General features: G+C 43.6%; 1 protein-coding gene across 1 annotated transcript in view; it reads right to left on the bottom strand.

The window, feature by feature from the left end:
* Positions 1 to 13,321, bottom strand: part of PPTC7 (protein phosphatase targeting COQ7) — a 39,373-nt gene extending 26,052 nt beyond the window's left edge. The window contains exon 1 of the mRNA XM_072600480.1: positions 12,711 to 13,321. Coding sequence (XP_072456581.1) covers positions 12,711 to 12,951 — 241 coding nt within the window. The 5' untranslated portion in view covers positions 12,952 to 13,321. The remainder of the gene's footprint in view (positions 1 to 12,710) is intronic.
* Between the last annotated feature and the right edge of the window lie 11,733 nt (positions 13,322 to 25,054).

Genomic DNA, 25,054 nt, shown 5'->3' with positions numbered 1-25,054 from the left:
TAAATGAAAAAAATCGTATAACAAATCAGAACATGATACACAAACACATACACATACACAAACATGATCTGCTACAATATGTGAGTGACTTCCATATTTCTCTCTCTGAGTGTGGCAGGCATTTTGCCTTGAGATCCTCCATTGGGATTTTTTTTTTTTTTTTTGGTAAGAAGTTCTTGTGTTATTACAAAAATCTAAGTCTACCAGAAAAAACTCTTGCACACTGTGGTTGTTGCTGTGCATAAAGTTCTCCTGGTTCTGCTCCTTTCACTCAGCATCAGGTCATATAAGTCTTTCCAGGCCTCTCTGAAGTCTTCTTGTTCATCATTTCTTATGGCACAATAGTACTCCATTACATTCATATACCATAATTTATTCAGCCATTCCCCAATTGATGGACATCCCCTTGACTTCCAGTTTTTGGCAACTACATAGAGTGCTGCTATAAATATTTTTGTACATGTGGGACCCTTTCCCATTTTTATGATCTCTTGGGGATATTGCTAGTAGCGATATTGCTGGGTCAAAGGGTATGCACATTTTTGTAGCCCTTTGGGCATAGTTCCAAATTGCTCTCCAGAATGGTTGGATGCGCTCGCAGCTCCACCAACAATGAATTAGTGTTCCAACTTTCCCACATCCTCTCCAGCATTTATCATTTTCTTGTTCTGTCATGTTTGCCAATCTTATAGGTGTGATGTGGTACCTCAGAGTTGGAAAACACATTTTCTAAGAGAAAATAATTTCTGATGAACAAAGGTTATTGAGTGCCAACTTGTTTATTAGCTCTTTTATGGAAACCTTTAACATTTTCTGGCTTTTATATAAACTTAAAATAAAACCTCAGAGTTTCAGTCATCATTATTCAAATGATACATGTTTCTCCTTTGCCATCTTCAATGACCTTAAAGCATTTTATAGTTTTACAGAGAAGTGACTTTCTCATCAGTGAAATGTGTCTCTTCATCTATTAGAATGGATTTTGGTATAAAACCAAAATTTTTGAGGAAAACTTTGGGTAAGCCAGAACAATTAGCAGGCTAATGCTTTGAAAGTACCAAGAGTTAAGTACTACAAAGGAGGAAGGATTTCATATGGTCTTACATACTGGATAGAATTAAAGCAGCAAGTGTTTCCCTGGCAAGGGACTTTAGGCAGTACCTTCAGATCCCTGAAATTCCCTTTAAAGACTTTTAATATTTACACAGGCCACAGCTATTTGTCTAGGGGAGATCATAACATAAGGCGTTAGAGTCATAGAATAACTGAGATCAGAAGAACTCAATTTCTCTAAGTGCTAAAAATATACTTATATTCCTTTAGGTACAGATAATAGGATTAAAATGAGAGAGAGGATAGGAAATGCCATACCTACAAGTAATTATACAAAAGAGAATGAAAGGTGAAAGCAATGATTTGGCTAATAGTATAGTTTTCCTTCAATGAAATACATAGATTATGATTATCTTGCCACTTTAAAAAGCAAGTGAAGTAGTTATTCCCTGGGCAAAAACTTTCCCCACAGTGAGGGCCTACAGGTAACGTACTCTGGGCATTAATCACAAGCAAGCAAGCCATTTCTAATCCCTCCAAGACTGCATCTACGTCAGGAACACAGACAAGTCTCTAAGCAGGGCACAGCTGAAGAGACAAAACAGTGAACTTGTGAGACTTTATAGAAAAGCTGCACAAAGAAAATGACTTTTTCTTGGTTTCCCTTTGTATACCCAGAACCTAATAGTGCCTCCCGCACAGAGGCCCTTGACTAAGGTTTGCTGGATTGAACTGACTCAATGGAGGAGAGGTTCAAGACAATGAGGAGGTTTTCTGGCTGAAGCTTACAGGCAAATTGCAATTCTACTAAAGAAATAATTTCTCTAAAGTGTCAAAAGCAAAAGAAAGGAAGAAATGAAATATTCTGAACAAAGAGATAAATTCATTCTTTCAGCCAAAATCAGTTATTCCTTGTAAGTTACCTGCTTTAAATATACCCTAATAATTCTAATCCTTAAAAACTGGAAAACCCTATTAATCAAAATGGACCCCAGACCGTGGGGGCCATATTGATCAAATTTTATGGATAAAGTGCTAACCTGGGAATCAGGAGGCCCAGAGTTCAAATCAGGCCTCAGACCTGTGTGACTCCGGGTAAGGCATTTAATCTTTCAATGTCTCAGTTTCCTCATCTGTAAAAAGGGGAAAATAATACTGCCTACCTCACAGAGTTGGTGTGAGGATTAAATGAGATAACAGATGCACAACACTCTGTGGACTTTAACGGGCTCTATAAATGCTAGCTAACAGAGCTTTCAGTATTTGACCAGCAGTGAGCTCAAGCTCTTCCTGTGACGTACAGTAGCAAGTCTGCCTCTCAATGCTCCAGGCAATTTTAAGGGGCTGCCTAACACTGAGGAAGTTACAGGTCACACTGATTTGTGGAGAAACAGTTTTTAGTCTTTTTCAAAAGTTGCCTACCATGTGCATACCCTTTGACCCAGCAATATCGCTAGTAGGACTGTATCCCCAAGAGATCATAAAAATGGGAAAGGGTCCCACATGTACAAAAATATTTATAGCAGCACTCTTTGTAGTTGCCAAAAACTGGAAGTCAAGGGGATGCCCATCAATTGGGGAATGGCTGAATAAATTATGGTATATGAATGTAATGGAGTACTATTGTGCCATAAGAAATGATGAACAAGAAGACTTCAGATAGGCCTGGAAGGACTTATATGACCTGATGCTGAGTGAAAGGAGCAGAACCAGGAGAACTTTGTGCACAGCAAGGACCACAGTGTGCAAGAGTTTTTTCTGGTAGACTTGGAATTTCATAATAATGCAAGAACTTATTAAAAAAAAAAAATCCCAATGGTGGATTTCTAAGGCAAAATGCCTTCCACACTCAGAGAAAGAAATATGGAAATCATTCGCAGAATGTAGCAGATCATGTTTGTGTGTATGCATGTTTTTGTGTATCATGTTTTGATTTGTTATATGATTTCTTCCATTTATTTTAGTTCGACTACATAGCATGACTATAGTGAAAATGTACTCAATAGGAAAGTATATGTAGAACCTATACAGAATTGTATGCAGTCGTGGGGGGGGAGGGGGGTAGTGGGGGGTAGGTGTGGGGGGGATAAAATCTTAATTTTATGGCAGCGATTGTAAACCATTAAAAATAATAATAAAAAAATAAAAATAAAGAAATAAAGAAAAAAATAATAATAAAATTAAATTAAAAAAAGTTGCTTACCAATAAACATACAATTATATCTACTTATAAGTAAGTATTCAGACTAAGATCTATACCCAAAGAAATCCCATTTTGAGTATTACATGGAAGTTAGTATTATTACCTGAAAATAATGAAAGAATCCGAATTAAGGAATTGAAGATATTTATACATGCAGAGACTGACTCCTCCAGAAGAATGTGAATTTTCAATTCTCAAGAGACAAAGACTCACTAAATTAAACTGATTGCTTAGCAGGTCAAAGGATTTCGAACTGGAAGGAACCTTAAGATATCATTTAACCCAACCTGCCTTATTTTACAAAGGAGGAAACTGAGTGGGAGAGAGGCAGGTTTTCAGAATCTGAATTTGGGGCTCTTTCCACCAAACTACCACTCTGAGAGTTCAACTATAAACTACTACTTTTGTTTTCCAACAAATTCTATAAGTTTTAATAGTTACAAGATAACATTGAAAAAAAACTCTCACTGAAAGATATTTTTAAAAAGTCATTTCTGAAATACAAATGCCTATTAAATGTAAGGACTCTTGTGACCATTATAAGAACTTAATAGACTTTTTTCAGATAGGTGATGTAATGGATATAGTGCTGGGCCTGGAGTTAGGAAGACCGGAGTTCAAAACTGAACTCAGAACTTACTGTATGACCCTGGACAAGTCATTTATCTCTGGTTTACCTCAGTTTCCTCACTTGAAAATGGGATAATATTAATAACTACCTCCAAGGGTTGTTGTGAGATTATGAGAACAGCATAGTGCCTAGTATACAGTAGGTACGGCATAAGTGTTAGCTATCTATTATTGTTGTTGTTTTAAGTCTTAAGAGAAAGTTTCAGGTTTATCCACTTGACTATGTTCCTTTAGTAAAAGGATCCATTGCAACATATTCTGCATTAGTCCAATCTTCCCTTGCTTAGATAACAATATAGACATAGGTGAGAAGAAACCTCAGCTCCCTCCACATCCCTCTTTCCTATTTCATGATTAAAAATGAAGCCAGATATAAATCAGTATCAAGTGAATTTAATGGATTTTAAGTGATACAAAATTGAATTAAGGGTAGAAGGTGTAAAAACAGCAAAGCATGTCCCAAACCCCTTTGGTTTAGTTTGACGTTTAATTTTGCAGTTCAGTATGTGGGAAGGGGACAGACTGGGAAAAGTTCAAAGAGCCTGCCCATGCTGTCAGTTCCTCCATCTTCAATAGTAGAACATGATTGAGATAGTCATATTTAATCTTCCTCATTTCCCAGAAGCACTGAAAGTCATTATTACTATCTAAGCCACAAAGATGATTTACTATAGAAACACAGGTTTTGTTTGCTTCATTCAACACTGCTAACCCTTTAACGTTTGCCTTAAATCAGAGCCACAGAGCAATTCTGAGATGTCAAATATTAGATTCAGGCAAAGCTGAAGGATCACAATAGCCACAATCAAAATTTTATCTCCAAAACAACCTGATGCCTGAGAACATACTTGTCCTCCAAACTGTGAGGACAGCCGGCCCTTCTCAGGAGTGAGCACCCAGTAAGCCAGGGCTGGTGCAGCCTTGGTGCCAAGGCTAGACATGCATGGAAAGTCTGGGGCTTTCCCTACCTCTGCTCAGGGATGGTATGGCTGACATCTGGCCCCATGTTCATCAGGTGCAGATTTAGCCACATCTAGAGAAATGAAAAAGAAAATCCTGCAGAAGAGAGAGAAGACCAGAGAGTCCCAGTCGTGTGTGTGGCTGGCTGGCCCCAGCAGTCCTAATTCTTCCCACACCTGGGATGCTGGCACTTTGCAGGGAAGGTCCACCTCCTCATGCAGGTCCTTTAGTGCCTCTGACTATGTGAAAACCAAAATACATTTATTGAACTTAAACTGTTTCATCTATTCATTAGCCTCAACAGGAGAAGCAGATCTGCATGTGTATGGGATGGGGGCACATTTGGTAATCTGAATCTAGGTTTTCTGAGACCATTAAAAACCAATTTTCCATTCAAACCTTCATAATGTATCTTCTACATGACATTCAGCTTGAAGTGGAATACACATACACACAAGAACATGGCCTCACTCTTCTCCTGGTCAATTCATTTCACAAATACCACTACTGTTAGCTGAATTTTTCAAACTACTTTTCAGAAAACTCTATCAACCCCCCAAATTAATTTCAAAACACACCTCCCTTTTTGGCTAGTATTAAAATAATTATTTTAAAGAGATACCACACTTTCCTACAATACACTGGGCATGTATAAAACGAGCCTGCTATTTACACTTAGCCTGAACCTGACACAGTTCAGTTGTTACATTACAGGGCGTGGCCTCAGAATTCCTGGCCTAACGCTACTGTTTCTTGATTCACACAGAGGAGCAAACTCCATGTGGGCATTTTTGCAACTATGTCTCGCTGATGTTTCATAAAGTTGTACTCAAGTTCAGATGACATAAAAAGCCAGTTAAGACCTGCAGCTACCTTAGACTCCAATCAAATTATGGACAGAGACATTTGGAATCCTGACTATTATGGTTCTAACCATTATGTAAAGACTAGTTATTCACTTTACAGCAAGATTCTTCTTGGTTCTGTAAATAGCCACTGTCCTAGGACCTTTGTACTAGTTTACAGATTAACTACATGAAAGAGATTGGAAACCAGAGAAAGAAAGAGAACATCTCCGATGAACAAAAGACATAAAGTATCTCTAGAATTATAATGTAAGTCAATGGGAAGTAAAATTCTCCCCATGTAACAATTCAAATTAAACAGAACTAAAACTATATTCTATAAGAGGGAAATATGAAAAAATAAAAGTCAAGTTCTTAGTGCCAGTGGTGTGGTGTTAAGTAGTCCCAGGAGGATGAATGTTCAGGAAAACTCATCCCACAATGACCAGTCAGCGACAATGATTTTTCAAGCCTTGGTATTTCCAACAGCCAGAGAATGCTATTGTCTACAGAGGCCAATTCTGACACTGCTTTGATCATTCTGACATTCTGGTTTCTAGTGCTTATTTTTTTCTTTTAATCTAATCTAATGAAATGAGGAACTGACATTCCAAACTTAGTACTTTTAAGGTGTGACTGAAGAAAAAAATACCTAGGAAATGGATTATGCAACACAAGGCATGACAAAAAGTAACATGACTGATTTAGGATAACGTTTTAGAAACTCTTCTTCTAGATGTAACAGAGAGGGGTGCTGTGTCAATCCCCAATTCTCTTCAACGGTTCCCAACAGACAACACCAGAGGATACAGGGGCTAACAGCCAACCTCTCTCAAAGCTAGCTGCCACTCCCCCCCTTGGCTCCGCCCCTTTATGGATGGCAGCACTTTTCTAAGGGGTTGAAGTGGATCCTCCAATCAGAAGCTTAAGTCCCCTCCTACTTGGGGAAACAACTGATCCCCTGCTGTGTTTTCCTACTTACTCAAGCTTCCAAGCATTATTCGAAGAGTAGAAAGGAATTAACAAAAAATAATAAAAGAGAGGGAATGATGAAGGTCAGCATGAACTCTCATTCACCCAGCCACTAGCTTTAATCTTCTCAGCCTAGTAAGTGCGGCTGAAACACTGGGAGACACAGTTGCCCCTTCCTCACAGAAAACAGGATATCTGAATGGCTTGGGAATCTCGTCTGGAAGCTTAAAGAGGTTCTCCTCACTGCACTGACAGCTCCTCCCTGCTCCTGAGGGGTGAGCTATGTCAGACCAGACTGCTTTTGAATATGAGTTGGACAGGATGGCCACTGAGGACCCATCCAGCTCTCTAGTTCTGTGCTTCATGTCCGGATGTGGCTCATGCTCTCAAAGCTGGAACCTCCCTGTTAAAATGGAAACACAGTTAAGTGGCGAGAGGGTCTCTGCAGCCTTTCCCCAGCACCTTCAGAAATCGTTCATCCCCTCCTCTGAACACTCCCTCCTTCTTGCAGACAGTACAGGACGAATGCTGGTAGGGCTCTCACTCTACAACATCTTCGACAGCAAACTTTGGCCATGAATGTTAATTTGACTCTTAGAAACAGACACAAGTGAGCAAAGGCTGGTAAGGTAGGTACTAGAGAATACCATTTTTAAAAATTTCTTTGAGGAGATGCCTGTAAAAGTAATGAGAATGAACTGGCATAAAATAAATGTTTACTAAATACACTGTGCCAAATGCTATAGGAGATATAAAGATGAATTAAGAGGAATAAGACAAGGTCCCCTTCACCTTCTGGAACTAGTGGGGGGAAGGGGAGGAACAGAATGCCCAGGGTAAGTTACATAAAATAGCTATAATATAAGGCAAAATATCAAACAACCAATATTTAAAATATTAATCGATATTTACTAAGCGCCTACTATATGCCAGGCACTGTACTAAGCCTTGGAGATATAAAAAGGGGCAAAAGATAGTCATTGCCCTCAAGGAACTTATGCTCTAAAAGGGGAGTCAACCTGCAAACAAAAATATACAAAAAGAGTTATATAAAGAATAATGGAAGAAATAATTAAAAGAGGGAAAGTACCAAAATTAAGAAGGGTTAGGGATGACTTCGTGTAGAAGATGGAATTTTAGTTGGTACTGGAAGGAAGTTAGGGAGGTCAGCTGGCAGAGATGAGGAGGAAGAGCATTCCAGACAAGAGTCAGCCACAGAAAATGCCCAGACCTGAGAAATGAGAGATGTGAGGTCTGGTTTGTGCAACAGGCAGGAGGCCAGTGTCACTGGATCAAAAAGGACCTGTCAGACAGTGAGGTACAAGAAACCTGGAAGGGTAGAAGGAGGCTAAGTTATGAAGGTCTATTATGCTATGGATGTGCTCCTGGAGGTAACAGGGGAGGTGAGTTTGGACTTTTTCAACAGACCTTTCCATAAGTGTATCTTAGTCCATTCTTAGCTTGGGGTAGATGAGATAATGGTAACCAACAACAAAGAGCAGGTAGAGCTTTCTCATTTTGTTTCTGTTCTCTCTGTCAAAGAAAATTATCTTTGGCCTGTAAAGTCCAGGACTAAAATAGCCAAGGGGCAATGATATGCAGATAAGTAAGGAGATGATAAGAGAGCCCCTAATAGTCTTCAATGGATTCAAATCATCTGGTCCAGGAGAATTACATCCTGGGGTAAATGAAAGGTGGAGCCACTGTCAAGGACATCTGAAAGACTGAACAGAAAAGGTGACGTGCTGTAGAAGTGCAGGACAAAATGACAAATGTCTTGATTTTCAGAAGAGAAGAAAACTGAGTCTGCAAACTATAAGCCCACTGAGCTTGACCCTGATTCCTGCAGAAATTCTGGAAAAGGTCTTAAAGAACATTAAGTGAATATCTAGAAAAGGAAACGGAGATCACAAAAGGGCAGCACCAAGAGCAGGTTCTGAAAAATTAAAGTTATTTCCATTTTAGAAAGTGTTACGAAACTAGGTGCTCAAGGCTGCCATAGACACAGTTGACCTACATTTCAGTCAGTTATTTGGCTAATACTATTCTTGTGAAAAAGATAGGGCCATGTGGACTAAATGATAATATAATTAAACGGTTTCAGAATTGACTGAACAGTCAAAACTCAAAGACTCACCATTAATGGTTCAAGGTTTACTTAGAAATAGGTCTCCAGTGGAGTCCCCTAGGGATCTGTGCTTGACCTCATGGTGTTTGACATTTTTATTAATGACCTGTTTCGAGGGACAATCATCAAATCTGAAGATGTCTCATAACTAGGAGGGGTGGCTAATATACTAAATAACAGGCTAGAGCTGAATTGAATAAGATGAGATTCAACTGACAAGGATACATTTAAAGTCTTACACAATTTAACTCCACAACAGTAACAGTTGAGAGAGGCATGCTTGGACAAATTTTGTTTTTTCAGGGGACTGAAAGTTCCCTAGATGGTACTAGCATAGATTTAGAGGAAAGTACCTTACAAGTCAGTTAACTTCCATATTTCATAAATAAGGACATTGAGACTCAGCGAGTCAGAGAGGTTAAGTCACACAGGTAAGAAATCAGGTAAGAAATCAGCTCCTCTGGCCACAAACCTAGCTCCCCATCCTTCCCTCCTGGACATCCTCATCCATTCTTTTGGTCTGACGACACTACAGTCTTTGTTCCCTGACCAAACTTTATTTCGACTTTAGGTTACTCCCCATCCCAAGTCACAACTGCTCTGAAATCTAGCGCATTGCCAGTTTAAATGAGACAGTGAAAACTGAACTGTCACTATTCAAATTACCCACAAAAGCTGACCTAACAGCTATGTACATTTTTAGCCTGATCTTTCTAGCGTTCCAAGCAAGTTTAAGTGATACAATTTAGAGTTTTATAAAAATTACCTTTGAAGTCATGATTCTAAGGTAAGATGTTACAGAGCATGGTGTGCTGGCCCTTTTGGAAGAGGAAATCTGTATTTTACTGTTCTAGTGCTGTATGCTGAGGGATTTCTGCTGCATTTCAATTATGAGTCATATAGTAGGGAGCAGATTCTAGTAAAAAAAAAAAAGAGAGAGAGAGAGAGAGAGGGAGAGAGAAGGAGCAAAGCAGGCACCAGACCAAAAAGGATTTCAAATTCATACGTTTATAATTTTTTTACTTGGCAGAATTATAGAAGTGAAATTTACCCTGTGGTGTGGGTGTGTAAGGTTGCAGGCAAGCCAAGTGATTACATACGTTGGGGTCAAGACAAAAAAAAGGTAAATAATCTCTTACTGTGATGTCCTTAAAAAACCCTCAGTTGGAGTAGAAGAGAAGCCAGGCTTAGTTATAGGTAGGAAGTAGGACAAAAGGGGACAAAGTCCTGTTGGTACTGGTTAAGTTCTTTTTGAGCCAAGAGTAAGTGTGGGCTATGCCAATTTTCCAGGAGCAGGGAGTGGCTCTTCTGTCTCACCACACCCACCTCTAAACCCCAGTGCCTGGCTTTTCCCAAAAGCAGGAGAATGTCAAACACCAAGTTCTCTGGCACACTTTAGTCACTGCATGACTAACAGGCCAAATCACTTCGGGTAAAGAAGAAACAAAACAGTTATCTCTTTCTCACAAAAGAAAAGAAACACTTTCACTACCAACAGCTTTTGCTCCAAACAGTCCACAAGTCCTGGATGCCCACAGTCAATTCATTCCTGGCTATCATACAAGCAACAAACACTTTCATGCTCAAGAACACCCATTTTCTGGAAATGGAGGGCTGAGGGGTCTCAGGGTGCAAAAGAGTCTTTGACCTGGAGCTCCAGGGACCAACACTCACTGTTCACCTTCACCTCTTCCACAGGCCCCAGTATCAGTCCAGTCTACCAAGGGGCTGGGATGTAGACAGAATGGGCCCCTCCCTAGGAAACTGGCTTGGGGGTGAGATTTATCATCCAAGATGATGGCTAATTCAGTTCTTTAGGCAAACTGCCTGACCCCTTGAATTTCTGCCCTTTCTCCCACCTTCCTACCTCCTTGTCTTTGCCCACACTGTTCCCTATGCCCCACCAGTCTCATTCTCACTCTTGCTCGGGTGAATTCCTCTCCACCAAGTGAAGTCCAATTCAAATGGCACCACGGACCTAAGATCTCCCTCAGTCCCCCTGCTCTGTTAGAATCCCTGATCTCACCTGGCACTTGTTTACAACCCAATGCTTGTTAGGCAATATGGTAGATGCATTATGGTTCTGATTAGAGAATACAACTCAGCACCCATCCCCAGGAAGCCTTCCCTTCCCAGATTTCCTTCCAGCTATTCTGTACAGACCTTATATGGACCTATTTGCCTGTACCCATAGCACCTAGTACAGGGTCTGGCACTTGGTAAGTTCTGTTTACCAAATGCAGCTAGGTGGTGAAGTGGATACAGCATTTGGCCTGGACTCAGGACTTCAAATCTAGCCTCACTTATTGGCTGTGCTACCCTGGGCAAGTGACTTATCCTCTACATGACTCAGTTTCCTCAACAGCAAAGAAAAAGGGATGATAATAATAGCACCTACTTCCCAGCATTGTTGTGAGGATCAAGGGAGAAATTTGTAAAGCACCTGGGACTTGCCTAGCATGTGCCAGGTATTTAACTAATTCTCTCTCTCTCTTTCTTTCTTTTTACTTTTTTTTTCCTTCTTTCCCTGACTGACTTGCCCTTTATCATTTTTCTCTTTGCTCTCTGTGTAATAAGATGTAGAGGAAAGAACCATGACCAGAAGAGTCCTGGGTTTGAATCACTTCCTATTATGAAGACAGGCAAAGCACTTTGGCTATCTGAGTTTCCTCCTCTATACAGTGGGGATAATCACACTGACAGTCCCTAATTCATCAATGTGAGGCTGAAATGAGATAATGTATGCAAAATACTTTGCAAATATGAAAGTGGAACATAAATGCCAGCTATAAGCATTGGTTGTATGAGGAGGGGTAAGAAGACACTTGACTGCTCCCAGCCTCAGTTCCCCCATGTGTAAAATGAACATAACATCTACTTCTCTCAGCTGTTGTGAGGGCTGAATTAGATGATGGACAGAATGAGATGATGTATGGAAAGTAGTGGGTATTATTCAGAACAATTTCAAATAGAAGGCTCAGCCCCACAAGACTTTTTTGAAAACCAGATTAGAAGCTTACTGGAGAGCTTGTGCAAAGTACATTCATTCAGAAGACAAACAGTAACGTCTCTCCCTTCAATATCCTTTGGCCCTGATGCCTACAACTTGAAAAGGGAGAGAGGTCAGTCGGAAGCTGGATGGGAAAGGCAGAAAGTACTTACAAGTGCAATGGAAAAAGGGAACTCCTGACAGCCCCGATGGAAAGGTTACAGAACAGGGAACAAACTGACTTGGGATCAGATTTCTGGGACTCCTCACATGCTTGAAGGTCTTTCTCCACTAAAGGTCAGCAGTGACACCCTAACGAAATCGAGTGTCCCCTGCCATTCACAGATCAGCTGACAGCAGTTGTTCCAGCTCCAGGTTAAAGGAGAATTTAAAAAATTGGTAAGTGGAAAGTTCCCAAAACCTGTCTCCAACTCTCAACTTTTCTAGCGCATCTGAAACGTCAGGGACCCCACTCCCAACTTCTGGGTCGGAGCCACCCGCGGTGACATCTGAACCCAAGTTCAAAGTCACGGCGTCCTTCACTCGACGAGGAAGTGCTCCAGGTCTTTAAGGCGCATGAGGAGGAAACGACCAGAGACCCAAGGCAGCGAAGCTCCCCAGCCCCCCGCCCCGCGCGCTGCCGCCCCCGGCGCCCCCCAGCCTGACAGTTACAGGTGCACGCGGAGGAGGCCCCGGGCACCTGTGGCCCCGACGGCCCGGCCCAGGCCTCTCGCCACCCCGGGTCCGGGTTAGGGGGCCGGGGGGCGCCAGCCGCGGTCCCGGTACCGGGGGGCGCGTCCCGGGATGACCTTGCGGGGGATGGGGCGGGGAGGGGCGGCCCTTCGGGGCCCGGCACGCACGTGCCCGGGGGAGGCCAGGCGCGGAGAATGGAGATGGCGCGGGCCGATTGCGGCCGGGGCCCCGACTCACCCAGCACGTCGGCGGAGCGGTGGCGGGCCACGAAGCAGGCGTCGTCCCCGTAACAGACCCCCTTCTTGAGCAGGCCCTTGCGGAAGTCCTTGCCGAAGCCGCAGCCGGCCGTCACCAGCCCGTAGTCGCCGCCGCCGCCGCCGCCGGCTCCCCCGCCGCCGCACGCCCGGGGATCGGTCTGCGAGAGGCCGCCCAGCACGGCCCGGGCCACCAGGCGGCCGTACGACAGGACCGAGAACATCGCCGCCGCGGCCGCGGCCACAGCCGCCCCGAGGCGGGGGCCCCGCAGGGGAAGCCCCGCGCCGGCTGCTCGCTGCAGTTGCTGCTGTCGCCGCCGCCGCTGCTGCTGCTGCCGCAGCTCCTCGGCCGGGGCCGCCACTGCCGCCGGGGCGCCCGCCCGCTCCTCCTCCGGGGAGCGCCGAGTCCCAGCCGAGAGCGCCCGCGGAGCCAGAGCCGGAGCCGGAGCAGGGTCAGAGCCCGAGCTGCCTCCACCTCTGCTCGACCTCAGCTCCAGCGGCCTCCGCCGCGGCCGCCGCCATCTTCCGCTCCACTAAGCGTGTTCCGGGGCCAGCCGGCAGCGCCGCCTACACCCCGGCCGCGGCCCCGGCCCCGCCCCCTGCCGCCGCCAACCGCCGGCGGCCAACCGCCAACGGCCGCGGCCCAGGCCTCTCCCCTGCCTCGCGCCCGCCCGCCTCCCCCACTCCGGCTACCGGTCAGGATTAGACTCCGCCCCCGCCCGCCCTTTCTCCCGGATTCTCTCACTAGTAAACTCCGCCCCTTTTCTCCTTTTCTTTGACCCTCATCTCCTTTCCCTCCCGGTTTGTACTGAGTAGAATAAGCCCCGCCCCCTCAAGCAGTTCCCTCCTTCTAACCTATAGTAAGTCCCACCCCCTCCGCTTTCCCGTCTTCCCACCCTACTCGAGTAAGCCCTGCCCCTTCTTTGCTTCTCCCGGGTCTTTCGCTCTCTCCACCTCGGGAAGCCCCGCCCCCCGTTATTTTCTCTCTTTTTCCCTCCTCTCCCCCTTCGGGGACCAACTCCTTCTAACCTATCCCTCTCCTTAGTCAAATACCTAGGCCCCGCCCTCTCGTCCACAGCTCCACCAATTGCAATTCGCTCCATCCATTTCTCCCAATTCCTGCCGAGTCGCAGGCCCCTCTCCCACTCCCTTTTTAGGGTTTTTACCTCTCCCATCTTTCCCTAGCTCCCGCCCTTCATCCGTCAGCCCTCGCTCCAGGCGCGGACCCTGCCCACTCCCCACTTTTCCCACTATCTCCTCGCTACCTCTCCCACCCCCTAGGGCTCAGGCTCCGCCTCGTCTTCCTTCTTCCCTCTGTCACACCCCGCGCCGGCTTGGGTCCCGCCCCCACCCAGGCGCTACTCGGTTATCCCGGGTCCCTCTAGTCTAGCCAGCTCCAAGGATGAGAGTCGGGCTTCCTGACGGGTCGCGCTGCCCTCTGGGATATGTAGTCCTGCGGTCTTCCTCCCATCCCCCTCCGGGCTGGGGGCAGCGCTCCCCTACTTCATTCTCATTGGCTCCGAGCTGGCCAAGGCTTCAGGGCCACAACACCTGGGACTTCGCGGCTTGGCGGACTCTGTCCCCGTTTCACAGATGGGGAGTCGAGGCTCCGAGGGGGGCAGTGACGCGGACCTTGGGGCTCCCTGACCACAGCCTAGCCGTGTCTCAGCCAGTTTGCTCATCTGTAAAATGGGCATGAAGAGCAAAGCCGCAGCCCGACTAGACGAGGTTGTTGTGAGTCTCAGGTGGGCTGAAGTGTGCAACCTGCTCTGTGATTCCGGAAATGAGCGATGTAAATGGCCGACAAAGCAAACCTTGAGTGCCTACTGTTAATATCAAATAAGCACCTATTTGTGCTAAACCCTTTACAAATATTATCTCATCTGATCCTCTCAGCAACCCTGGGAGATAGGGGCTGTGATTATCTTCATTTTACAGATGAGGAAGGGAGAGCCATCTCTTCAATAGAATCACCCACCTGGCAAACGCCTGCCTCTCTATTCCTTTGATGTTTCCAGTTGCCTCCTTATTTGTACGCATGGAAAGTCAGCTCCTGGCCCCACTCGGGTATTGTGTCCTCAATGGAGTTTTTGGAGCTGCAGGGTCCCAGACCCACTGCCACGCCCTCCAATTGAAAAGCTATCTCTTTCTCCTCAAATATTCCCAGAGCAATTTTTCCTGGCTCCCTCCTTTGCTCCCATCACCTTCCACTCTGTGTTCTGTTTATATATCCTGTTTATATATCCTGCATATATCCTGTTTCCTCCTGGTGGCCCCTTGAGGCCCAGAATTGGTAAATCTGGTGTTCACATTGCAAAGACTGGTTAATACTTGCTGAATTGAATTTCCTCCCTAGTTCTAACAGTGGCAATGTCTCTAAATGGGCCATCATGTGAAATACTCTTTGTCCTAGAACCTCAGGCAACCAAGGGCTGGTTCATCCAGTATTTTAAAATGTTTACAGATAATGAAACAGGTACCAGATGGTCAAGTGGTTATGGAGGCCAGGTTTTCTGGAGAAAGGAGAATCCCAGATTGAGCCATATCTCCAGGCAGCCTTCCTCTGCATATCATCCAAGTCTGTCTCAGAAAGCCCTAGTGGGTAGGAGACTCAACAGGTTGAACCTGGAGTCACAAAGATCTGGCTTCCTTTCCCACCTTTGGGACCTACGAAGGGTGTGGTCTTGGGCAAGTCACCTAATTCCCCTGAGCCTTAGTTTTCTAATCTAGAAAATGTGGATAGAAAGACCTACCTCACCTCCTCATTTCAGGCCCTTATCACATCTTGCCCAGCACCTTCAAAACTTTCAAGCCCTGCCTGAACAAATGTTAGGCAGAATCACCAGTCAACCAAACAGGGCTTTCCCCAAACTCTGTCTTTGCTGCTCAATCTAGTCCAGAACACCAAAGAAAGGTGAAAACAAATGCCCTTTTGTAAAGACTGCAGGCTCATCCTGCCTGAGCAGAGAGAGTTGGGTAAGAGAGTTCTCACAGCTTACTTCCTTATTTCATTTTTGCTGCTGCTACAAAATAAGTTCATGGAAAGTCGCACACAAACAACATAGTAGCTTTATTTTTGGAAATGTCTTGTTATCAGTCAAGGGATTTCAGTTAGCTAGATATATTGAAACCAATTTATAAGAGAGAATTCATAATCCAATGGACACACGCAGGTGGCCAAAAAAGATTTGTCAATGTACACATCACAGAATACATCGCTAGTGCTTTTGGTTTTGTCTCTGTATCTCCAGCACCCAACACCATGATTTGCACTTTGTGGTTATTCAGTCATATCTGACTCTTCATGACCCCATCTGGAGTTTTCTTGGCAAAGATACTGGAGTGGTTTTCCATTTCCTTCTCCAGGTCATTTGACAGACAAGGAAATTGAGGCAAATACAGTAAAATGACTTGCCTAAGGTCAGACAGCTAGTAAGTGTCTGAAACCACATTTAAACTCAGGTCCTCCTGACTCCAGGCCCAGGGCTCTATCCACTGAGTCACCTAGATGCCCAATTTATACTTAAGTGGCATTTAAAATGCCTATTAGATTGGATTATATTGGATTCCCATCCTGCTTCCCCCTGTTTTTCTTTGTGTGATAGAAGCAACATGGTTTAGTGTAAAGAATGCTGTCTTTGGAGTCAAATCACTTGGCTTCACAACCTGGCTCAGGTACCTTGACCTGTATAACATTGGGTAAATCACTTCCTCCTTTCTTCCAGCTCTGTTTCTTCATCTGAAGAATGTGCGGGTGAGCTCCTCTTGTCTTGGTCCCAGCAACACTAGCAGACAGAAAATGGTCCCTTGGGGACTTGCCGTGAGACAAAACTCCCAGAAGTCAATAAAACCAATCCCCTTCCCAACCCAAGGACATCATGGAACAGCACTGTCCTGCACATATGGAGGATTGTTAGGGGTCAGCCAATGTAGAACTGGCCATGCAAACCCTGTCCTAAGCTTCTGCCTGTTCTTGGTAGAGGTGGGATGGGTGAGAAAGAGACCTGAGATTCCATGCCTGGTTACCTAGATGCTACCAACTGCCCATCTAGTAATTCTGGATAGCTGTGATTTGGGTGTGACAAATCACTGTCTTGGGTAGCTTCGATGATGCCCAATTAGAGGTTGGGAGTTTCTGGGTACCACCACCCAGGAGTCTTGGGAAGGTGTGGAGAGGGCTTCTCAGAGACCTTGTAAACATGAAAATAATGTTTCTCCCATTTTCCCTAGCTCCCCAGTATGTCACCCTCCCTGCCCCCAAGCTTTTATATACCCCTTTCTTTCCTCCTGGGTTATTCATTCTCCTGGATGATCCATGAGACCTTGGGATATGGAGCTGACATCCTCATACAGATGGGGATATTGTTGAGGGACCAGGATGGAGGGTTGGATTTTTTAGGTAAGATGGTGGCATGAATTGAAATGGAGGGGGTCCCCCAGAGGGAATGGCTAAGGTAGAAAAGGACTGGAGTCTGATTTGATTGAGGGAGGGCCAGAGGCTAAATGAGGCTCTCATGGTCCTCCACGCTGAAGTAAAGCCATCCCGCCCTCCTCCCCTGCCCCTCCTTTTATACCCACACATTGTAAGGTCCTAACCTTTCGAGCCAGGAGCATAAAGTAGAGAGGACAGTTTTTGAGGTGGGGGAGGAACTATGGAGGGTGTGATTCTGTGATGAGGGTGTTGGGTGCATTGGGCATTTGTAGAATTATGGTGACTTTGTGTCATTTGATTCCATTTTTTTTAAGGCAAATAAAAGTAAAAGAATTGTACTAGATTACTTCTAAGGTCCCTTCCAGTAGTAAATCTAAGGGAAAATGCCTTTATTTTTAAAAGAGTTGCTAATCCAAATAAGATAATGCCCTTTGGATGAATGATTTTTCCCCCTGAGTTGTCCGGAATGGGAGAGAAGCCAGAGAGGAGGCGCAGTCCTCATGATTCCCCTTGGCTGATCATTCTTCTTTCTGCCAGGTGTGTGAAAGTTCACTCCTTCAAATTAGGGAACACGCACACACCCCTTCATTCCCTTCTCTGCAAGGCCTAGGCACGCTATCAAGTCATACTGCCCCAAGGACGAACTACTTTTAAATAGCATCACCAGTTTGGCTTTTGGCCACCTCTACATTTTCCTTGTATTTTTTTTTTATCTTCAGAACATGTTTTAGCTATTTTCAACCTTGCCTGGGAAAGCCCGTTTCCTAGGATGAGCCAGATCCACAGAGATATCAAATGGGTAACCTCTATCTCCAAACCTCCTCCACCCCACCTGAGGCCTGCAACACTCCCCAGTGGCACTTAACAAGATTAAAATGTAACTGGGAAGTATTTAACAAAATAATTAAAAATACAATAGAACACAGATACTTATGAACATATGGTTTTCTAAGTCATTCTATGGCCTGGTAGGGATCTTTATATCCGGGTTTAGTGGTCCTTATTTCTATTTTGAGTTTGACACAAGCTCTGTAAAATGACATTGGCTGAGGTGATTCTAAGGTCTTTTCTCAGTCTTAATCCCATGCAAACACAGAGCTTTAAATCTCTTCTGGGCTTGGTTAATGTTTCCACCAGTCAAATAATAAAAACCAGCATTTATATTGCACTTGAAGGTTGCAAAGCTCTTATTGATCATCACAATAACCCAGTGAGCTAAATGCTAGGATAGGCACAGAGAAGTTCAGTGACCTGCCTAGAGTCACATAGCTAGTCTGGGGCCACATTTGAACTCATCTTCCTGACTTCAAGAACAAATACCAATCTACTGCGGCACTTAGCTATCTCTATGGGGGCCTTATCATGATAATAACTGACATTTCCATGGTTCCTTATGGTTTACAAGGCATTAATTATCTCATTTGCTCCTTATAACAATTTTATGAGGCAGACTGGGTAAGGGTTATTATAACCATTTTTTAGAGGAAACTGATACTTTAACAGGGGTGGTATGGTTTAGCATGGGGGCTCTTCAACTGGGGTATATAGAGTGCCATGGGGTCCATGGATAAATTTCACAGGGACCATGAACTTGGGTGGTAAAAAAAATTAAACTTTTACTTTCACTAATCTCTAATTGAAATTTGGTATTTCTTTCAACTAAAAAGAAGCCTTTCTGCATCTGTATTAATTTTAGTGCCATCATACTTTCATTATTTCCTATTGATCCTATATAGAGATTGTTTGTACACATTTGTTTACATGTAGTCTCTCCCATTAAATTATAAGGCTCTTGAGGGCAGGAACTATCTTTTTCCTTTTTTTTTTTTACCCCTTCTTGTTGTTTCTCCTCCGTTCTCTAAAAGAACCAATGACATCAGGAAGCTGATGCCTTGACCTGCAAGTTGTTCTTGTTTGTCCTTTACCAATGAGGTATTTTATGCTTTCTTCTATTTTTTCATTCTTTTGATTTTGTTTGACTAATTGTTGATGTGTCTCATAAAGTCATTAGCTTCCACTTGCCCAATTCTAATTTTTAACTAATTGTTTTCTTCATTTAACTTTTGTACCTTCTTTTCCGTTTAGCCAATCCTATTTTTTAAGAAGTTGTTTCCTTCAGTGTACTTTTCCTCCATTTTATCAATTGTATTTTTAAAGGAATTGTTCAATTTTTCTTCTACCTCTCTTATTTGACTTTAAAAATCTTTTTTGAGCTCCTCCAAGAAGCCCTTTTGGGCTTGAAACCAGTTCATATTCTCTTTTAAGGTTTCAGATGTGGGTGTATTGACCATATCATCCCCTCCTGAATTTGTTTTGATCTTCCCTGTCACCAAGATATTTCTCTATCGTCATTGTTTTTCTTTGATTCTTCTTGCTCATGTTACCTGCCTTTTTTTTTTTCAGCTTTTTAATTTGGTCTCTGCTTGTAGGGCCCAAGGAGCACTGTCCCAGACTTCTTGTGCTGGGGTCTAGGGGCCTGGTTATTGGTTTTCTGTGCTAGGATCTCCAGTGCTGGCAGCTGTATGCTGTAATGATCTAGTGGTTTACCTGGTGCTGAGAGGGAGCTGGTGGTGGCAGCTGATGTGTATCTGGTGTTGGTGCTTGCCTGCTGTACCACCCTGGGGCTTACTGCTGGCTTGGTGGGATACCTCCTTCAGCTACAGCAAGAAGGACCTTTCCCATTAATCCCCTTAACCTCTCAAGCTAAAAAATTGCTGTACCCCATCTTTCTGCTGGCTTCACTGTCCCAGGATTTTTCCTGGGGCTATATTATCTGGGTTTTTCTAAGTCTATAAGGGAGGGTGAGAACGACTTACTGCATACTTTGCCATCTTGGTTCCCGGTTGTTTGTCCTTTGTTCTAGAAGAGGACTATGACACCATGGAGGTGATGCCATGACATGCAAGTGAATTGGATTTAAGTGAGGCATAGCTATGCAAAGTCATCAGCCTCACTTTCTCCTCCAGAGCCATCTGGATCCAGTGGTGAGATATAGATCAGGATGACTGGAGATGGCCCTGAATGCAGTGAGAGACCTTGGCCTTTTTAAGATAAGGTCTTTAACAGGTTTCAGGTTGTCTGAGGCAAGTCCATTCAGTGGGCATCCCTAGCACTTGGCACAAATGCCTCATACATAGTAGGAGCTTAATAAATGCTTATTTACTGATACACTGAATGACTAAAGAGGTCCCTTATACAAAAAGGATTTAGAGCTTCTAGATTGTGAAGTCCTAGATTTGAAGTTCAAGGACCTGGGTTCAAGTTCTGTCTCTGATTCTTGCTACCTATATGACCAGGGTCAAGGTGGCACAGTGAATAGCATGCTGGGCTTAAAGTCAGGAAGACCTGGGTTCAAATCCAGCCTCCAATACTAATTTTGTGATCCTGGGAAAGTCACTTAAGCTCTGTTTGCCTCAGTTTCCTCAGCTATAAAATGGGGATAATATTAACACCTACCTCTTAGGGTTTTTGTGGGTATCAAATGAGCTAATATTTTTAAAGCACTTAGAACATTGTCTGACACACTGTAGGCACAATATAAATGCTAGCTCTTATTATTACATAACCTTTCAAAGCCTCAGTTTTCCCCATCAGTAAAATGAGAGAGTTGTACAATATAAGCTCAAAAGAGACTTCCAACTCTAAATTTATTTTTGTTCAGTCATGTCTAACTCTTTGTGACCCCATTTGGGTTTTTTTGTTTGTTTGTTTTGCACAGCTATTGGTGCAGTTTGCCATTTCCTCTTCCAGCCCATTTTACAGATGAGGAAACTGAGGCAAACAGGCCTAAGTGACTTGCTCAGGGTCACACAGGTAGTAAGTGTTTGAGGCCAGATTTGAACTCATGAAGATGAGTCTTCCTGACTCCAGGCCTGACACCTTATGTACTAAGGCATCACCTAGCTGTCCCCTCTAAATCTAGAGTTCTACATAAATAGAAAGCTCTGAATTTCTACTGGATTTGATTTATATTTTCATGAGTCACATGATAAAGAGGACTTATAATAATAACTGACATTGACATACGGAATGATACATTATAACATTTGCAAAGATGTTTGCATGCATTATTTCCTTTGAGCCTTCCAGCAATCCTAAGAGGCAGGTCTTACAGGTTTTGTTATCTTTATTTGACAGATTTAGAAAATAAGGTTCAGAGAAATAGATGACCTGTTCAAGGTCACACAAGCTGTTAAGAGTTAGAGGTGGGATTCATAGCTAAGTCTTTTTAGCTCTAAGCCCAGCACCCTCATGCTGTTCCCCAAATTCTCTTTAACCAAAAATTCTTATCTTTTTGTGTGTCCCAGACTCCTTTGGTTTATGGATCCCTTCTCAGAATTATGTTTTTAAAGGAATAAAAATAAAATACATATGGTTACAAAGGAAACCAATTATATTGACATTCAGGTATAGAAAATGTTTTTCAAAGCAAGTTCAGAGTTCAGGTTAAGAACTGTTTAATCATTTATTTCAAAGCACATTAGGCTCATAGAATTAGAGGTGCAAGGGACCTGAGAGGTCATTTTACAGAAAGGAAATTGAGGCCCAGGGAAGTTAAATACTTGCTCAAAGTCCTATAGTCAATGAGGAATGCTATCGATTTCAGGGGTCTCCACTCTCAGGATAAAGGTTGCCTGTATGGGCAAAGCATCAGACCAGCAGCAGAGCCAAAGGCAGGGTCTTAAGCAACAAATTTCTGCCCTCTCATAAGATCTCCTGGGCTTGACGTTTTGCAGGCTACTCCAGAGCCCTATGGGTTTTCTTTCCTCCTTCTGTTACATTCCATGAAGTTCAGGGATTCCGGGGAGGTCAGTTGTCACTTGCATAGCAGAACAAGTGGGGAAAGTGCTACCACAAGCTATCCACCTCTTTAATTTTGTTCTTTGTGTTCCTAGAGGCGTCTTAGTGCCTATGGTCAGTCAGATCACCTCTGATCTCTCTTGGCTCCTCAGGGACACAGAGCTGATTAGTTTTTATAATAAGAGCTGTGATCTGAATATCTCAGGGTCACCCGGGAACTGTGGCATGCCATTCCCAGCTTGGATCTGGGATTCCCTCCAACTTCATGCTTCACTTAAGAGTCACGAGATTTTTCAGCTGAAGAGGACCTTGGAAATCACCTGTTCCTCCCAGCACCCCTCCCCAATCTTACAAATAAGGAAACTGATACCCTGAGAGATTATGTGATTTACCCAAGGTCGTACAGATAGCTAGCTAATGGCAGCTCCCAGATGAGAATCTAGGGCACCTGACTCCCAGTCCAGTGATCTTCCCCTACAACACTACAGGCCATCCTTTTGAAGCATCTGGTACATGAGGGCAGGACAGCAGATAATCTCAATGTTTTAATAAGATCTCAAGTTTAGAAAAATGCTGTGTTCACAGCAAATACTAAGGCAGTGCTACAAAGTGGAGATTTGCCACGGTCCTGAAGTGTCTGAAGACTGAGACTCCAGTAATAAAAATTATACTTGTAGGTGGTTAAAAAAAAACAACCCAGACAAAAAAACTAGCATTTATATGTGCCAGGAATTATGCTAAGTAATTTATAATTGTTATCCCACTTGATCCTCACAACTCTAGGAGGTAGGTGCAATTATTAGCCCTATTTTATAGATAGGGAAACTGAAGAAACTAGGGACCCAGTGACTTGTCTAAAGTCACACATCTAGACCCAGGGCTCTACCTACATGCCACCCCCAGCTGCTTAGCAAGAACTGGGTTTAAATCTATCCCCCAAGACTCACAAGCACTGGGCAAGGTCACTTAAGCTCTTTGGGCCTCAGTTTCCTCATCTGCAAAATGAGAGGTTTGGAGTGGATGACCCAAAGGGTCCTTTGCAGATCTAAGCCTATGATCTTGCATCGGTTTGTTTTGTTTGGTTTTTCCCTTACCTTGGAACTGACCAAATCCTCAAATTTACTATTTGTAAGTGAGGATAAGTACTGACTCAAGCTCTATCCATGGGCAGTCTAGTGGCCTCTTGAGGTTGATGCTAAAGGAAGGAAATAAAAGAGAGACAAAGGCAGCTAGGGAGTCCCCATTCCGTGTGGGGAGCATTTGCTCCTGCTACCATTCGGTTGGGGTATGGAAGGGCCCATCTTCTTGTAAAGACCTAATCTTGTCAACTGGAGGGCTCTACCCAGGAGAAGTAGCAGCCGGAAGCCTCCTTTTCTTCCACTAGCGGTGGCACCCTGTATCATCAGATTCTCTGGTTCAATAATCAATTAGTAGCCTCTTCTGAGATGAATCATACATGGCTGGAAGTAGGCTGCCCAGAGCTCCCTCCCACGTGGGCTATGAGAAGCAAGAAAAGATATCAGAGCATGTTCTGTAAGAGGAGCATGGGCAAGGGCCCCATTCCATTCTCCTTCTACCATGCAATTCCTTGGCGATGGCCCTTTTTACTGTTCTTTAGATTTCCTCTTTGGTTATATCTTGCATCCTGTCACACCATCGCACCTCTCTCCATTGCTCTGTATGAATGCCCATTTAAAAAATACATTTTATTTTTCCCTGATTTTTTAATTCTTTGGAGGCAATAGTGTTCCATATCCATATCTTGTTCCATACTTATTAGTATCTTGGGAAGGTTAGACTTAGCAGAGGGCCATCTCATGTTCTGTATCTTGCCACTGGACCAAGATGGCTCCAGAGAAGAAAGTAAGGCTGGTGACCTTGAACAGCCGTCTCTTACTTCAATTCAATTCACTTGCAAGTCATGATATCACCTTCCTGATGTCATAGTCCTCTTCAAGAATGAAGGACAGAAGGACAAACAACCACAACAGAAGTTAGTTAAAAAAAAAAAAAAAAAGAACTTTACAATTTCTTGAAAGCAATCTAGTCTATTGTCCTAGTGTCCAAGTGGAGGTACCTCAGTGACATGGAGGATAGTAGTGCTGGAGTTGGAGGCAGGAATAGCTGAGGTCAGATCCTACCTCAGAGGCTTATTAGCTGTGTAACTGTGAACATATCACTTAATTTTTTTCAGCCTCAGTTTTCCCATCTGTAATATCAGAAGGTTTGTCTCAATGACCTTTAATGTCCCTAACAATTCTAAATTTAGGAGTCTATGTTCTTCGTTCAGCTCAACCCTATGCCCAACAGTTTGTTCATCCAAATATATGTTGAGATCTGGGCAACATGTAATCTTCAACCACTATGTTTTCCTCCTATGAATGGGCAAGCCAAATTCCTTTAACTGGATTCAGATCTCTTCCTGGCAGCTCTGCAAACTTCTGGTAGGCTATTTTGACCTGGATTCTGAGTTGGATTTCCTCACTCCCTGTTTTGTGCCTTGCACCGATTATCACAGAAGGTGATCATCAAACAGGGTTATTGAAAAAAACCCAAAAGCTAATCTCTAATGCTTAGCACAGTGCCTGGCACATAGTAGGTACTAAAAAAAAATGTTTATAGAATGATTGATTGATTAATGTAGCCAAAAAAATACTAAGGGCAGTCTTGTCTACTTGAAGAGAGACCTAACTTTCGGGAATAAGGAAGTGAAATGAACTTTTTATCAAGCTCTGCATTTAGAAGAATGCAGTGCACACCCTAGGCTCAGATCATGTCACACCTGATGAGTCCTGTACAGTTCTGGGCACCCCAATTTAGGAAAGACACAGGGGAGGGATATGTATCTAAATAAGGAGAACCAGACTGGCCAAATGCTTCAAATTCATGAAGATCGGTAGAAAGAAATGGTGATGTTTTAGCCTGCAGGAGAGAAGACTTGGAGAAAGGGCCCGGAACACAAAGTTCTTGGAAACAGAAGACAGATCTGACTTGTTCTGCTTGGTCCTAGAGGGCAAAAGTAGCAATGATGGGTAGAAAATGCAAAAAAATATAAAATGAAGCTTGGTGTAGAGAAAACTTCCCAACCTCGAGAG

Source organism: Notamacropus eugenii, chromosome 4 (assembly GCF_028372415.1).
Source record: "Notamacropus eugenii isolate mMacEug1 chromosome 4, mMacEug1.pri_v2, whole genome shotgun sequence".
Taxonomy (NCBI): domain Eukaryota; kingdom Metazoa; phylum Chordata; class Mammalia; order Diprotodontia; family Macropodidae; genus Notamacropus; species Notamacropus eugenii.
The sequence above is the reverse complement of the archived record's forward strand: the minus strand, read 5'-3'. Positions and strand labels throughout refer to the sequence as shown.